This window comes from Perna viridis, chromosome 9 (genome assembly GCF_037379345.1).
Source record: "Perna viridis isolate PV_CMFRI_1.1 ecotype Kerala chromosome 9, ASM3737934v1, whole genome shotgun sequence".
Lineage (NCBI taxonomy): Eukaryota > Metazoa > Mollusca > Bivalvia > Mytilida > Mytilidae > Perna > Perna viridis.
Window position 1 is genome coordinate 32,810,909 of NC_142453.1, and position 17,306 is coordinate 32,828,214.

The window sequence follows — 17,306 nt, forward strand, 5'->3', positions numbered from 1 at the left end:
GTGATAGACTGATTACACTTAAACCAAGCACGGCCATTGTCCAAGATTTACAATATCACTTTTTAATCGATTCTCTTGTAAAAATAAAACTAAAAAAGCTACAATGAAAAAAAAAGATTTGCAATAAAAGAGTGAGATCATAAGGTCAGGTCAGATATCCGACATTGGTTTTTTTCTTTGAGACGTTTTACTGCTATTAGAAATTTATCAAAAATAGTCCTCATTTATAGTTTCTCGGGGATCATTTCTTCAATTTAACAACATGAAATAGTATGAGTAAAACACTCATTAGTTAAAAATGAGGATAATTTGCCCGAATCTTTGACAACAAAGTTTTCCATCGACGAGATGCGAAGTCATAAATAGTTCATCCTCCATAGTAGAAGCATATTCTTCCGCAAAGCAGCCTGTGGCAGAATAATCAACATTGTTTTTAGACCTATTACTTCACGTGTGTGTTTCTGATTCTCTAGTAGTTATTGTTTCTTTGAACCTCGAGAAATAAATAATTAATCGGTACATATTTTGTATCGATATGGACGCGTGATTTTAAAGGAATCGTTTCAAAAACACGACCTGACAGGACGTCCATGTCGACATGATGAACACTCAGAAGAGAAACCGACCCCATCGACCCAACACCAACACTGGTAACAGGTGCGATTATTTTGATAATTTCTCACAGTATTTTTGAAAATTTACAAAACCCTCGTTTGACATAACAATTTCAGCTGAAGATCTGCATCATATCACATGTTGGTGCATTCATGCTCAGTTTCAGCACCACGTAGATTAACCAGTCGCCAACATGGTCGCCAAGCCATTTTCTGACTGCTCTTTAACTTGATTTAATTATTCATTTATTATGTATATCAGTGGTGGAGATTGTTGGTAGAAACTTCATTATTGAATTTGAACTGGTTCTCGACAGAAATCAATGTATAGTTATGCAGTTTTCATAATATTATCAGGCAGTCAGATGTTTTGTATGTGTACATTGACATAACTTAAATAGAGGGATGATTGTGATATTATTTTACATTATTTATTTAGTGAATTGGCTATCGTTTGTCACTTTGACCACTCACAAATTATTTTAAGAAATGATGAACATGTTTAGACAGAATTTGTTACTTTATTTTGGAAAACCATATTTTGAATTGTTAACATACATTTAGCACTGGTAAACTGCTAAACTCGATAATTTATGCCTTAGCTAATCATAGCTAAAAGTAATTTAGACACAACAATAGTCACCCCTGCAAATACGTCCAGGAGAGGTATCAGTTCGATGTACATGTACAATATACACGACATCTATTCATTCAATGAGAATCAATAAACATTTGTCAACGGTACATATAACTCTTACTCAACCCTGCCTTAATATATATGACCAAATGTGAGACTGTTCAAAGACTTTAGAGTCTTGTTAAATCATATTCTGTATTCCGACATTATACATGATGAAGGAAAATAATTCTGTATAAACTCACTAAATTCAAGTAAAGTCCTTTTGTCCTGATATTACGAATGGGATTTTTAACGTTCTTGACTACTGCTGGGACATGTACAGAAAGGGATGAATGCATTTTTATTCTACTTATATTGTAGAGCTCCAAAAGGAAGAGGAAGTTTTGATAAAAATGTTCCTATGGTAAGTAAATATCAATGTGCAAGAATTATTATGCTTACTAAGTTCATCCTTCAATAGTATTCAGGTGCCTGTCTTTTGTTCTCTTGCACAATGACTCAAAGGTGCTGGAAACAATTTTTGTGGGACTTCGGTGAATTGTTTCTTTTCATTGGTGTTAGCTCCCTATCGATTTTTATCAATTTTAGATTTTTTTAATTTGAGTTACAGGACTTTTTTGTACAAAAAAAAACAGATGATTTTCTGTTTCCAGACTATTTCTCTAAATCCTTTCCAACCATGTCAGTGAAACTTTGGCAAATGGTTTATTTGTGTTATTGTAAGCCCCCTTTTGAGTTTTATAAACTTCATTTATACTTGGCCCTGTGCATTTGAAAGCTTTTATGCAAACATTACAAATCATTTAGGCTTGTTAATGCTACAGAAAATGTCTTAAAATTAATGTTACATTTAATAAATTAATAATACCAAAAGTTGTGTAACAGGTTACACAATTCAATTTAAGTTGCTGACTTGTTTTTTTTTTTACTGCTGAGCAAATTTATGATTTTGAATTAGTTAGTATTAAGTACAAAACCATGTTACATTTATTTATGTTAACATCGTTAAGTAATTGCTATCTGCTGAAGTTTTATTTGCAGTACTTAACAGTATAATAAATGAAGTTGACAGTGGTATAAATTAGACTATTTTAAAGAAATGTTAAGTGTACATGGTACATGCATGAATGCAAATTGAACAGTTTTCCATTGTATTTCAGTTTATAGTTTCAATTTTAATGTGGGTGTTGATTTTTTTTCTCTATTTTACAGAATGAGGGAATATTTAATAATCCTAGATTTACCTACCTTGCAACCTCCCTTGTGGTAAGTAAATATATGTACAAATCAAGATGTATCAATAAGGCCATCCTTAAAAATGTCTTCGTTTCCAGAACCCGACCTTCTATTTCCAACATGGGTTGGTCGGAGATTTTTTATTGTTAATGTGAAGACAGCAGATGCCATCTTCAAATAATGACTCTGGTCATTAATGTCAGATTTATCGATTGACATTATAAAAAATATCAGAGTACTTCCAGTGGTTTGACATGTGTTAACAACAAGGGTTCACAATAATATATGGAACGATTCCTGTCTGACAATCCGGAAAAAAAAAGACATCCAATAACCCCCCAAAAAAATCTCGGGTCACAACATTTTCAGATGGTCGGTCGAGTGCAGGAAACAGGAATTTTTAATTTTTTTGTATGTTTGTAGTTGGTTCCGCTTCAATGATTAAAACCCAAATTATGGGCCTTGAACTTAGCTAAATTCACAGAAATAACCATTTTTCAAACTTTTCTTTTCTAAACGCTTGCAGATTATGACATGATTTTTGGTATATACGTTCACCATGATAAGTTACAGGTCAAGTGTACGTTTTATTCCGCTACGATATTTACTAAATTATGAGATTAACTAAAACTCAAAGAAATCAGTGTCAGGAGTTTGAAATTACCATTCTGAGTAACAGAATTTGGTTAGAAGATAAAGGTCTAATGCCTAAAAAAACATTCTTATTCCTTTTTTATCGGGGTCCTTCTACACATAGTTCTCTTACAAATTTACTTGAGTATCCAACACGGGACAGTGTGGGGTATGTGAATGCGGTTACTAAGGTTCTTTAATTGACCCGTCTGTAAGTTCACCATGACAAGTTACAGGTCAAGTTTATCTTTCATTCCGCTCCAATGATTTTCACCGAAATTACAGGTCTTGAACTTAGCAAAATTCTCAGAAATAACAGTTTTCTGGTCTTTTTTTCTAAATGCTTGCAGATGTTGACATGCTTTGTACGGTTACTGGTCAAGTTTACGTTTGATTCCGCTCCAATGCTTTTTACCAAAATTACAGGCCTTGAATGTAGCAAACTTCACAGGAATAGCAGTTTTCCTGACTTTTTTTGTAAATGCTTGCAGATATTGACATGATTTTTTTGGTATGATAAGTCACAGGTCAAGTGTATGTTTTGTTCAGCTACAATGATATTTACTTTGGATCAATGAAAACTCAAAGAAATCACAATCTGGAGTTGGAAACTACAATTCTGAGTAACAGAATTTAGAAGATATAGAAAAAATCGTTTTCAAAAATCTGTCTTAAATTTTATTTTGTTGCAATCTTTTCTAATGCCTCAAAAAACACTCTAATTCCTTTTTTTATTGGGGTCCTTCTACATGTATTTCTTTAACGATTAAATGTACTTGACTATCCAACATGGGGACGCGCGAGGTGTGTGAACACGCTTACTAAGGTTCTTTAATTATTGATATTTATGTTGTACTTTAGGGCTGCTGTGTTCAATTACAAGTCAAAAATGGAAAATGTTATGAAGGAATTCTGAAAACGTGTAGTCCCAAGGTAAGATTGTAATCCATATTCCAGTAATTTTTGCTGTATGTCTATGCAAGTTACACACAGTTGACACATGTCAGCATACATATTGTGAAAAGCTTCTTGGCTCAGCACTTGATTAATGCAAATTCCATCAAATCGTTTTAAAAAGATCTATTTAATAATTGTATTTTTCTAAGACAATGTTCTTGCGTCTTTGAGGAGTTTAGTACTCGGTAAACATGACAAGATTAAATCTTTTTATCTTTGAAGGCCTAATTTTCCTTTGCTTTAAATCAGAATTCTGTTTGTTCTTATCTGTATTTTACTGTTAATACTCTCTTTTGCTGTATATTTTTTACTTCTAATTTTGCATTTAACTTATTTCACAAACCCTTGAGAGTGAACAGTATTTGATGAGTGCATGTCATGTAATATTGATTCTTCTAGATGGACGTTGTATTAGAGATGGCTCATAAAGTAGATGACACAGGGAACAATAATATTCCGTCCCGAGAGCTTGTACAAGACAAGATTATATTTAACTGTGCTGATATATTGATGATAACAGCTGTTGATGTGGACCTAGATTATGCCGTCAAAGGTAATAAATAATAAATTTAAAGATGGGGTACTTCAATATTTTTGTTTTCCTTTAAATTTGAACATTTAGTACAGGAAACAAGTGTATTATCTTTTTATACCCCCACTCAAGAAGTGGGTGGTTTTAATCGGAATCACTTTGTCTGTCATTCTGTATGTATGAATTTTGGCACAATTATCTCAGATCTCGGTGGATTGATTGATTTCAAATTTGGTTTGTGTATTTCTATAAATAACTATATGTTGGAAGTGATTTTGGTTGTTTTTTGATATCAACTTTCTGTTTCGTGGGTCTTCACTATTTTTGGGATTTTGGGATTTTTAGTAATCAAAATACCTTATGTAACTGGTTCATGCTTGGAACTGTTTCTGGACACTACACAAAAGTATAGTCCAAATGTAATTCAATTTAATCATTCAATACATCTTTTATAATCTGTAAATATGTTTCAGGCAATTATTCAGCACAATAATAATCTATTATATCTACAAATGAAATAAGATCTAGTCTTCAAATTAATGGAAGATTTGAGGCACTTCTTTTGGTAGAATGAAGTTCTTGCAGTAATGTGTGAAGAAGCATTAAATGTGCTAATTAGTTCCACTCAATAAAATATTTTGTTAAAATCTCCATCCTATCATCAATATTTTATGATTAATAAACAGGAAGTGAAGAGCAGCCAGTAAAATTGGTGGGAAAATTCAATTGTTATAAGTGTATTGTTTATGAAGTCTTATATTGACCAAGGAAATTATTTTTTTAAGCTAAAATAAGTTCTGTTTAAGTATAGCTACAGTGTTTGATAATAATTTGAAATACTTTTGAATGTGATTGCAAATTAACTTTAGGACAGATTTTTTTTTTAAAAATTTGGGAAAAGGTGAAACAAAATTTATAAGTGTGTGTGAAGTTGGATACTGTTTAACTATCAATTACAATTTTTACTTCAGACATTTAGTTTAAACATATTTGGAAAAATAGTTCTAAATAATGTCGGAAATGCAAATGAATGATTATAAATTTGTTTTACATGATGTAATCTTTTGAAATTTTTACTAGAATCAAAAACCCCCTGTGCTAACACTTTGATTCATTATTTGAGGTCATAGGGATAAATCTGGACTGCCACTGGATGGTTGTATGTGGCTTTATATAGACAGGGCATATGTTGTAAGCCATTTAAGTTGCTTCCTAATTAGTGGTATACTGAACACGTTAACCCATACTACTACATGCTTTACCTATTGCCTTTTTCTCATTAACACTTACCACAATAAATACTACTTTAATTTGTCACGTGCTTCAGTGTTCTGGGATTCCACTTTCCCATCACCTAGGACAAGTGTGGCTTTGGTGTGGGAAAGTTTATTATTATGCCCCACTTTCCCTCTGGCAAGTAAAAAAGTTATCTTTTTTAAAGAATTTGTTAACTTTGGCTAGCAAGTTTCAAGTGAGGAAAAGTTAATCTTCATTTTGAGTTTTCCCATGAAAATGTAAAATTTTAGAAAAAATCCTAGAATACTGAGCTTACACACTGTCTATGATGTGTTCTAGGATTCCACTTTCCTGGTGCAAGTGCAGTGTTGGTGTGGGAAAGTTGTATATTGTATTCCAGCTTCCCTTCATGGCAAGAAGAAAGCTGGAATTTTTAAAAGATTGTTAATTTTGGAAAGCAAACTTTGAGTGTAGGAAAATTAATCTTCATTTAGAATTTTCCCATAAAAACCTAAAATTAAAAATAATTCTAGAACACTGTCTGCAGGTCATGACACTTCTTAAATTTTGTAGGACTTCATCTATGGTTTTTTCCTAGTACAGGGTAGGAATTCTAAAAAAAAATTAAAGTACATGGGAATATTCTCGTTTTTCAAAAACTGGTGGCTATAAAATCATACTTGAAAAACTGCAAATTGACAACTAGGGCATATTTGAAGAATTTGATTCGAAACATTGATAAAAACATTCAGACATTAAATTAATGAAAATAACTAGTATTTAATCAACAAAATACATGTTAGAAGTCCCCAAGTATTTTTGTTTCAATTATACAGAAAAAAAACAATACTGGGGAAAGATTAAGCATTTTCTTTGAAGGGAGAAGGTGTGCTCCATTTTTCAGAACAATATAAGCAAAATTCATTTTTGCTATTGAAACTTCTTTGTAGATTCTTTTACTGATACTGCAATAACTAAACAGAATGGTGTTGGGGAGAAAGAGCTAAGGGAGCTAACTCCATGGGAACCTGAAGATTGTGATGCACACCATGGAGGTGGAGGAGGAGGAGGGCTTACAGATGGACCATCATCAGTATGTATTGTTTCTTGACACTTATAGGAGTATAGGTGTAGGTTTTCTTTGTTGACAAAAACAATTTATTGTCCATTTTGATGTAAAATACTACAGTATGATAAATTTTTAGTGGTGCTGATTTTAATAATTTCATTGTTTTCTGGCTTATGCTCTTTCTGTGAGGATGTGTAATAACTAATTTTTAGTGCCACTTCATTTAAACACAAACAAAAAATGCCTTCCTTACCAATTCTCATGCTATGGATAATATAAAAAAAAGATCTGATATTTGAAGGCTATTATTAAGTGAAAAAAAAAGGATTGCCCTAATATTGATTTTCATGAAAAATGCATGATCATACACGAAGTAACTTCGATTGGCCTTGTTTATTAGAAATAAGTTCCAGCAATTTGTTTCATGAGTTGAAACAATATAAAAAAAAAATCTGGTTTCATGAAAATATTGTATTTATTTCAGAATGGTTGGGATCCCAATGACATGTTCTCCATTAATGAAAGACAGTTTAATGTTAAATCAACTTATGATGACTCACTTCACCAATATACGTATGTATCTTTGTTATACCCCAAAACAGGAGGCAAATAACGAATCTAATGAATCTGGTGTTGATCAATTCATTTGTCCATACTCAACTTTTTTGTTAAAGTTTCTCTGCAACTACTTATCACAGCATCTTGATATTTTGACAAAAGCTGTATATAGGTATGCTTTATCATGGGATTAGATTTTAGACTAAAGCGACATCGACTTCCTGATTTACAACTTACATTTGCCAATATAGTTACTATGGTTTTTGAATGAGTTGGAGGTATCCTTAAGTGACCTTTGCTCTTAGTTTTTCTAGTTCAGATATCTTGCCACATGCCATTTTACTGTTCATACAGAATTCAAATCCTATATTGTACATATTCTTGTTTCACAGAACAAACAAATCGTGTTATATGTTTGAATAATTAATGATAATATAATAACACTTATATGATCATTCTGTATCTCTAGTCCAGCTGCATGACTTATTTCTCACAAAAAACTTATTTTCATGTTAAAATCTAGGCATTTTCAGTTTCTGTAAATCACATATTTTCAAGTGTTACTGAAGTTTTGGATAGATTTGTAATTTAGGGTTAGTATAACATTGGATGATTTTGTTCTGCTTTTTAGCAAAATTTTGCTGTTTTAAAATTGGATTTTACCGTTACGATTCATTTTTTACTGTATATTTACCTCTGATTTTGCCGATTTCTGCTTTGTATACCTCCTAAAATGGTCTAAGTATAACTTGAATCTTGTATTGAGTGAGCTATATTTTTAACAGGGTGCTTTAGAAATATTTCCTTAAATCACATTTTTTGAGGTGTTACTAAAGTTTAGGATTGATTTATAATTTAGATTGAGAAGAATTTGGATCATGAATTAAATAAACTACAATTTTTACAGGGTGCCTTTGGAAAAACGTGATACCAAAGAATACAAAGAGAAGGAGGAAAGAGCAGCAATGCTTGCTCAAGAAATTGAAAGGAGTGATGGTTACAAACAGAGAATTGACTTGGAAAATGATGGAGATGACGAAGAAGCTAAATTTAGTGCTGTAGTGCGCCCAGAGAGCTCAGCATCTAATCCTGGAAAGTAAGTAAAATGAAAATCTTCAGCAGTCAAGAAAGGTTTTGTCCTATTCTTTTTTAGTTGCACATGTTAGTCCTATGATATTCTAACAAGAAAGAACTGAAAGATAATAAAATGCAGTGAAAATATTCAGTGGTCCTTTTAAGTCATGAATTATGATTGAATTTCAGTACAAGTTAAGGCTAAGGTGCACAGTCATTGAAACAAAACAAATGAAAACAGATTTTGGCAGTATTTTTTCTTTGTAGCTGTAGTATCTCATTTGATTCATATTGAAATAGTTTATATTTAATTATTTGAACAATTACATTGAAACAATTTTCATATTTCATATTTTTCTATCTTTAATAGATAATATTTCTTATTCTTTTTCTGTTTTAACTAGATATGTACCTCCTGGGAAGAGAAATCAGTTTAATCAGCAGAGAAATGCAAGACATGGTCCACCTGGCAATGCTCCCAATCGTATACCTGTGCATCAGCCCCCTCCTCAACCTACTGCTCCACGACTTGCTGGGCAGCAGTCCAGAGAAGACCTTCCTCCAAGGATGGCTTCTCAGCATTCAAGGGAAGACCTTCCTCCTCGACTTGCTGCTCAGCAATCAAGAGAAGATATTCCTCCTAGGCTTGCATCTCAGTCTTCAAGAGAAGATCTGCCCCCACGACTTACTGGTCAACATTCAAGAGAGGATCTTCCTCCAAGACTAGCAGCTCAGCACTCTAGGGAAGATGTCAGTCCACGTTTAGCTGCTCAGCAGTCTAGAGAGGATGTTAAAGTAAATGGCAATGGTACGGTTTTTATTATGTTTCAATTTAATTTGTCATTACTTGTAATTACTGTTTATAACATATTTCTGTTGGAAAGTGGTATATGTTAATGTGGCTCAAATGCAATACATTTTGTATACCACTTCGAAAGTGATTATCTTATACAGTAGATTCCGCTTAATTGCATAGCCTATTTGCCAGTAAAAATTATGCAAATAACCGGGCTATTCTTATAACTGAAATTACGATTTTACCGGAAGTGCGAGTTCAGGTAAGACGACGATACTGTGGATCAACCAGGGATATCACTGTTCAACATTTCTGATCTGGTATTTAATTGTTATAGACCTTCTCATTGTATTGTTCTTTTATCAATAAATAATAATATATATTGTGTTTGTCTTGTTTATTGACCTTCTTTACGCTGTGTGTATTTATAAGTAAAACCACATGTTTCTCATCTATAAATAGTCAAGTAATTTCCTGACTTTTCTACGAAAGCAAATCCCATATTTCATATTTCAGGCAGGATTCAGTGTAATAATCATCAATGTTAGCAGTTTTTGGGCTTTTGAAATGGTCTGTGTGTTTTTATTCCTCTGCTCATTGTACACTGATAGTTGTGTATTATACGCGTCATTGACCTCGATATATTCCTATGAAGAGTGGATAGTATGGGGCACCTTAGGGTAGTTGAATTTCATTAGACATTGTACTGAATGAATGACTTTTAATTTTCGTATATTTATGCCTAGTAACCCAAGCTCACTCAAAACTGTTCAGCTCATTAAAGAAAATTAAATTTACATTGATAATCATTTGTAGTCGGAAGAATTTAAATAGGGACAAAAAAGACCCCAAGCCGAACCTCAAGCCGCATCATAAGGTGATGTTCGGCATGTCGTCAGAAGTCATTGTTCACCTAGGTACTTGTTTATTTTAATGTAATTAGAAATCATTTATATTGTCTTTATGTCCATGATTTTTTAATCCATTATTAACACCTCCTGATTGATGATAATCTAGTTTTTACAACAATAAATATGATTGACATATTTATGACCCGAAGGCTTAAAATAGAATTTGGGAAAACCTGTTTTTACCTGGACGAGGCAAAATTCTCTATGCAATAAACCGAAATGCACCTCCAAGGCCTATGCAAATAAGCGATTTTTCCCCTAATAGAATAATAGGAAATGGTTTTGTGCAGGAGAAAATTATGCTAATAACCGAATTATGCAATTAAGCGATATGCGATTAAGTGGAGTCGACTGTACTTTGAATAAACAGAGTTTTCTGAAGCTTTTTTTTTAATGATATTAATATATTTCAGCTTCTTGAATATCCACAATGTTCAGATGTATTCATTGTTTAATTTATTAAAGTGATTTTCAAAAAAGGCACTAACTGTACATTTTAGATGGAAAAGAGGAAGTAAAAAATGATGAAACTTCTAGTCCTGATGCCCTGTCTGCTGGTACTGACAAGGCAGAACCAGTTCACACTTCACCGGTGTCTAAAATGGAGAGGAAGAACCCTACACCTAAGGGACAAGGTATGGCATGATAGTTCAATGTGAATTACACATAATCTATAAACATAACATGTAGTGTCAGTCAAGTGTTTATTTCATGATCAAGCCTTACAACAATTTTGAATATGGAGTTTGTTACCTTGTGCTCACTGATATTAAATGCGTCTTTCCTAAATTTTTTTTTCACTCTTGTTTTGTTGAAGGATATAGGTAATCCAAACTTGGAACAACCAGAATAGCCAAAACTGTTAGGAAACCTGTGTAGATGACAGGATTGATTTTGTTCTGGTTTTTAGAAGAATTGTGCTATTTCAAATCCGATTTTGCCAATTTCCGCTTTGTTTGTAGACCTTGTAAAATCTTCTTTGAGATAAAAAAAAAATTATCAATAATTCCAAGTTTGCTTTATCATTATTTATAACATGAGAACAAAACAGTTAAAAATAAAAATTGCATATCTTTAATTTTTGTAATAGATGTTACTTATACAGGTTTGAAATCTTTTAAATTGTGGAAATATATCAGCAAGGTGGAATCTTCTTGTTCTTTGATATTCAAGTAATTTATTTTTGCAGCGGCATTATTGCAAGATTTGAAAGAATTCAGTAAGAATTTCAAGGTGAGTGCTCACTGAGTTTTGAACATAGCCTAATGTTAAATTGTAATGCATTTTTAAGCTGACCATAACTGTTCACTGTGGCAAGAGATTCCTGAACAGGGGTCAGTATGTACCAGATAGTGTGTTGAAAGTATTGGTAACCAAATAAACCTAGATTAGATTAATTTTTTCAAAGAAATCACTCCAATGGGGTGGGTCACTTTTTGGGACTGAGTGTCAAATATGTATGAACTTGTTGTGAATGTGAGCATGCTCTTTTAGGTTCTTTAAAGAAACACTATAGACTTTTATTCCCGATCGTAAGTTCTCTAGAATTCGAATTGGCTCCTTTTCATAGTAGCAGTGTGCAAGCCTGTAACCATGGTAATGATGTCTTAATTTTTGTAGCTGTCAGATGACTCTAAAGAAACAAAAACATCTCAAGAGAATGCAGAGACAAAGTCTGATCAAAAAGAGGAAGATGATAAAGTGAAATCTCCTGCTCCTTCTGCTGTATCTGACCTTTCCTCCTCAAAGGAGGACTCGCAAGAGGATAAACCTGACATGAAGTAAATTATATCCCTTGATTTTATTTATGAAATTGTGATATTTTTTCATTTAATGAATAGTGTTGTTGGGAAGAACTTTAATGGAAACTGATATGTTTGAATAGTTGAAATAAGTCAACAGTTACAGGGTTTGACACTAACAGTAGTCCTGTGCCATCCTAATTTGAGAGAGGACTACCTATAAATTTTAACGGGTAGTACTTTAGACTACCTAAATTTATTCTTAAAATCTTACTATACAATATGATAGGGCTGCAAGATAATTTTGAATACTACCTAATTTATTCATCAGAAAGTCCTTTGGGCTACTTAGATAAACCCTGAGTTATGATAGCTTTGAATACAATTAGTCAGTAGCATTTGAGAATGATGTAAAAAATTGTTGCATATATGACCCTTGAATTTTCATTTAAATGTGAAGATAGGAAAAAAAGCTAGTTTTCAATTTACATTAAAGTACATACATAGTACAAAGCAAAGGCATTGCTGAAAATGATCAAATGTTTTCAATTATGTACTAATAAAATATTTCTTTTCCAGTGTGTTGACTACATCAAAACTTAATCCAAATGCCCCATCTTTTGTGTTTAATCCGAGTGCAAAATCCTTCCAGCCAGTGAGTATGGTAATTTTTATTAATTCATTTACAGTCTTGTTTATCTTTTTTCTGTATAAAAACTGATAAAACTAATTATTAAACTTTAATAGTTTAATGTTAGTTTTTACAAAGATTATTGTAAAAAATTGCTTAAAATTGATGAAATTTCCAGTTGTTCTGGCTTCACTGAAATGTAATGATACAAATTTCGATGTTGCATTTTGTTAATTTGACTTTTCAGCCAACATCCACCATTTTTTTTATCTTTAACCTGATACTATGTACATTGGATGGAAACCAGAAGACTTAGTCAATATATGTATTCTGTGGACATCTCACTTGTTTCACCCTATAAGTGCATTAGGTACTCTGGAGAAATCTGTAATTGATGAAGACACACATATGTGATTTAATATACTGTGTTTGATTGTCAAGATTTCAGTTTCTGTAAACTTCCAATCCAAACTTCTTTTAATTTTTATCTCAGAAACAGCACCCACAGCAAGTGACGACTCCGCCACGACCCCAAACACAGAGTCCTATCTTACAGCCCATGCCACCAGCAATGCCCCCAATGATACAGCCTGTAATATTCCACCAACCTCACTTTAGTCAGCAGCTTCAGCAGACTGCACAGCCAAGGCCTCCACCAAAACGAGGTAGATTTGTTTTGTTTTTGTTTTTTTTTTTGTATCATAGTAAATGCATCCAGATGCCATAATGTTTATTGTTAAACTACTATTGTTTATGGGGATTTTGTTTCTGTGTTCAACCAAATCATGAATGAAAAATAAATAACGCATAGTAAGCTGGGGTTCTGTCATATCAAGATTCAGTGAATTACAAAAATTAACTGCAAGTGTAAAATTTCCATTGAAAATAATGATCCTGAAAAAAGAATTGAAGTGCCCTGAGGTATCTTCACAGTACAAATTATATCAAATTCAGTATAATAATGTTTGTGTTCAGATGATTTCTGTTAGCTTGGGTAATTAATTTAATTCTGAAATATACAGGAAAATATAGCCAACTATGGAATTTTAAAACATCTTTCTGACTACACTTGCAGACTTACGGGAAAAATGCCAGCATTTTGATATTTTGATATAAAAAGTGCCATCAGGATGTAATACTATGTATTGAAAGAATTGTCTTAATGTCTTCTGTATCATGTTTATAGTTACTGTTGAAGTTTTTGTCTGCTGTATGTTGTTTTAGTATGATTTTTTCAAAGGTTAGATTATGGGCGTCTGTAAATTAATGAAAGTCTTACTTAGAGAAGTAATTTAATCTTGAAGATCAGCATCAGCCACCTTATATAAGAACAAGTTGTGATGTGGCTCAGTTAATGGTAAAATTGAATAATATAAAAACAACAGCAATATATACAATGTAAAAGGAAACTAAATTATAAATAAAGTAAAGAATTATAAAACACTGAAATGGAGTTCATTTTTTTTTTGCTTATGGTCTTTCCTGGGGCTTTCTCTCCATATAATGGTCTCTTAACAACTGAACTTGTATTTCTGTGCTCCAGACAAAGGCCATAAGGCAAAAAAATGAGGCCTCCTTTTCTGGTTTTGTTTGTTTGTTTTTTTTTTTTTAACATTTCTTGTATTTTCTCAGTATTGAGTTCTCTCTTTCCACTGTTCACTTTGATTATTTACCTTATATAAGCCAATTTTATTTTGTATGTCTTCATGTTGGCTTTGCCAACCAACACTGCTATTTCATGTTGAATTGAGGAAATAATTTGTTGACATTATGTTTACTAATTCACAGTAATAAACTTTTTTCTTCTACTTTAATGTAGAAACCTGCTTTTTCTTAAAACTTCAACCAAAACTATTACTTTTCCTTTTTGTGTTTACCTATGACCCCAGTGCCACAAAACTGAAAAAAAAACTTAAATCTTAGAATATTCTTAACTTCCGTGATAACATTCAAAATCTTCGAAATTGATGACGTCTTAAAGAGTTGAGAATTTTCTCAGACTTAAGTAGTTTTTCAAATTTTGTAGCACTTGGTCCTGCTTTTGCCAACAGCTGCTTTATTGTTGGCTATGGAAGGTAAAAACATTAGTAAGATTGTTAAATCCAAATACATGTATAGCTAGGTCCATAGGTTTAATTGTATTACAGATAATGGCAATAGGAGACAACCAGGTAAACTCATATTTAACCTGTTGTGTGACACTTTTTTACAGTTTGTCTAAAGAATACTGAGGATTCACTACTTTCTTAGAATTCTGGAAAAAAAAGGATGTTTTTCAAAAGTTTGTTTTAGGTTTCTCCTTACAGATTAAGAAAATAGTTTTTAATGCTTTTCCTGTAGAATACTACTTTGCTTAAAAATATAGCACTGTTTTAAATAGCATATAGAAATGTTGAGAACACATAGCCAAGTAGATAAACCCTTATATTAAAATTTACATCCACATGTAGTTTGATGTACAACTTGACAGATTTGACATTTTTATTTAATTGAAATGAACTTTAATGAATTGAAAGGAAGTAGTGAATATGATGTAAACTCCTAATTGAGATCACTCATAAATGCTTTGAAATCTATGCATAGTTCCTTAGCTTCATGTTGATTTTCTAGCCAAAGATAAACTGGATATGTTAGGTACTTAAGAAAATTTGGAATCAATCAAAGCACAAATTTAATTTTCTGTATTCTGTTTGAAAAGATACACATGTAGATTGTCAAGTGATAACAAAGAATTGAAAACTTTATGAACCAATCAAACCAAAGAAATCCATGAGTTCTCATTTCACTAGTTTTAAACCAAAGTTATGAATAGATTTTGAAAAAATGGCTTATTTGCAGTGTTGAATATATTTCTCATATGCTCATAATTCTTCACATTCAGTCATTACCTATTTTATTGTTTGTTTTTAAATTGCACAAAAATATAAACTTGCACTGCAGGAGTAAAACTTAAAAAGTTGTAATGTGGTTACTTTGAAAGTTGTAATGTGGTCAAACATAGTCTGTTTCAATGCAACATCACTTCCTTGAAAATTTTACGCTTTCTAGTATTGAAAAATCATAGGTTTTTCTGATGCAGTTGGTATAATTTTGCATTTTACCCTTTGACCTGAAAGACGCTTTTCCATGGAAACGCAAGTCAGTTGATCGCAATTCTGTTCCCAATTAGCCAAATACTGATAACTTAGGGGCGTTAAAAAAAATACTGTATAGAAAATTGAAATTGTGTGCCATGTGTTATTTTCTAAATTTGAAATGTAGAAAATTTTTAGTAAAAAAGAACAATTTTTACTGCGTCGACTATCTTTATTTAAAGATAGTACGTGTTTTATTACCAATAATGATTATTCAATCATCCCTGCATTACAAATATATAATGTAAAGAATAATCAGTTTATTAAATTTTAGTTTTTGCTCTGTAGCAGCAATTTCTTATGTAGCAGATGATTTTAAATGTGTAAATATGTTATCTTTATGGAAGAAAGTAAGCAAGGAGACCTATGAAAATGGGAGGTTCACATGTATGGATGCACTGGTCAATAAATTTAAAATATCTACATGCTTTCCAAAAAATCTTTGTGAAATGCTACCAGTCCTGTACAATAAAAATAGCACTGGTTTGAACAGCTAGACACTTACAGCTAGTTGAAATAGACCAGTTCCAATATCAATACAAATCTAGCTAGTCTAGTGAGTAATTTAAATAGCTCTCTAAATAGAAATCTGCCTTAAATTATACTGATGTGTCTTATATAACTACCACTGAACACCTTTGTGATCTTCAATGTTGTACACTGTCCTTAATTTTGAATAGCTGTCAGTTATGATGACCTTAGCCTTTAAATATGTCATCCACCATCATAATTTACAGCTATTTAAACTTATATGACAGTGTCCAAAAGATCGCACAGGTGTTCAGTGGTAGCTAAGTAAGACACATTGGTGTAATGTAGGGCAGATTTCTACCTAGAGAGCTAAATTACTAACTAGCCTACCTAACTTAGTATTGAAATTGGAACAGGTCTATTATAGATAGCTGTAATGTATGTACTGAATATGACATACTTAATTTGCCTTTGTAATTTACTTGTCTCCTGCTATCATAGACAAGTAAGCAGCAGCTGTTCTTTGTGTAAGGCAACACATGTTCAGGGAATACAATACCTTAAATATGATGATCATGTTATTACAGTAATACTAATTGTACTGTGCACTAGATGTGTTTACTATAACAATTTTCTGTAGTGTCTGCCTATTTTTTGCAAATAATTTAGGAATGACTGTTACATATTTTCTCAGGAAATAACCTCAATTGCTTGGTTTAAGTGTTCATCAGGGGCATTGAGGTTATTTCAGATGACCGAAAAAAAAATACAACAGTCAATCCTTAAAATTTCATTTAAAAAGGTTGATGATGTACAAAATTTTCTATCCAATCTGAAAGGGTGTTGCATATGAAATTAAATTATTGCTGTATGGATCTTGAATCTCTTATATGTTAAAATATCTCAAAATTCAGGATGTCACTGGGTATTTTCATAAAGTAGTCAAAATAAAGATTGTCATGTGCAGTCCAAACTTAAAATTGATTTGACACTTTTGTGATATTGGCCACAAGTATGTATGTTGCTGAATAAGTCACAAGTTTCAACATTTCAATGAAATCATACTTGTATG

General features: G+C 32.1%; 2 protein-coding genes across 15 annotated transcripts in view; one reads left to right on the plus strand and one right to left on the minus strand.

The window, feature by feature from the left end:
• LOC148607876 (uncharacterized) overlaps positions 1–17,306 on the minus strand; it is a 184,396-nt gene that overhangs the window by 32,890 nt on the left and 134,200 nt on the right. The window lies entirely within an intron of this gene.
• The window catches only part of LOC148607878 (uncharacterized), a 30,403-nt gene continuing 13,462 nt past the window's right edge, over positions 366–17,306 (plus strand). For 4 of the 14 annotated variants that reach the window (XM_088546558.1, XM_088546563.1, XM_088546566.1 and 1 more), the window contains exons 1-15: positions 366–657; positions 1,615–1,657; positions 2,467–2,520; positions 3,985–4,056; positions 4,480–4,633; positions 6,799–6,941; positions 7,402–7,490; positions 8,383–8,571; positions 8,954–9,357; positions 10,757–10,891; positions 11,446–11,489; positions 11,877–12,037; positions 12,578–12,662; positions 13,123–13,294; positions 14,777–14,800. In XM_088546558.1, coding sequence (XP_088402684.1) covers positions 599–657; positions 1,615–1,657; positions 2,467–2,520; positions 3,985–4,056; positions 4,480–4,633; positions 6,799–6,941; positions 7,402–7,490; positions 8,383–8,571; positions 8,954–9,357; positions 10,757–10,891; positions 11,446–11,489; positions 11,877–12,037; positions 12,578–12,662; positions 13,123–13,294; positions 14,777–14,800 — 1,828 coding nt within the window. In that variant the 5' untranslated portion in view covers positions 366–598. The remainder of the gene's footprint in view (positions 658–1,614; positions 1,658–2,466; positions 2,521–3,984; positions 4,057–4,479; positions 4,634–6,798; positions 6,942–7,401; positions 7,491–8,382; positions 8,572–8,953; positions 9,358–10,756; positions 10,892–11,445; positions 11,490–11,876; positions 12,038–12,577; positions 12,663–13,122; positions 13,295–14,776; positions 14,801–17,306) is intronic. The other 10 variants (XM_088546564.1, XM_088546567.1, XM_088546569.1 and 7 more) reach the window with 4 other exon arrangements.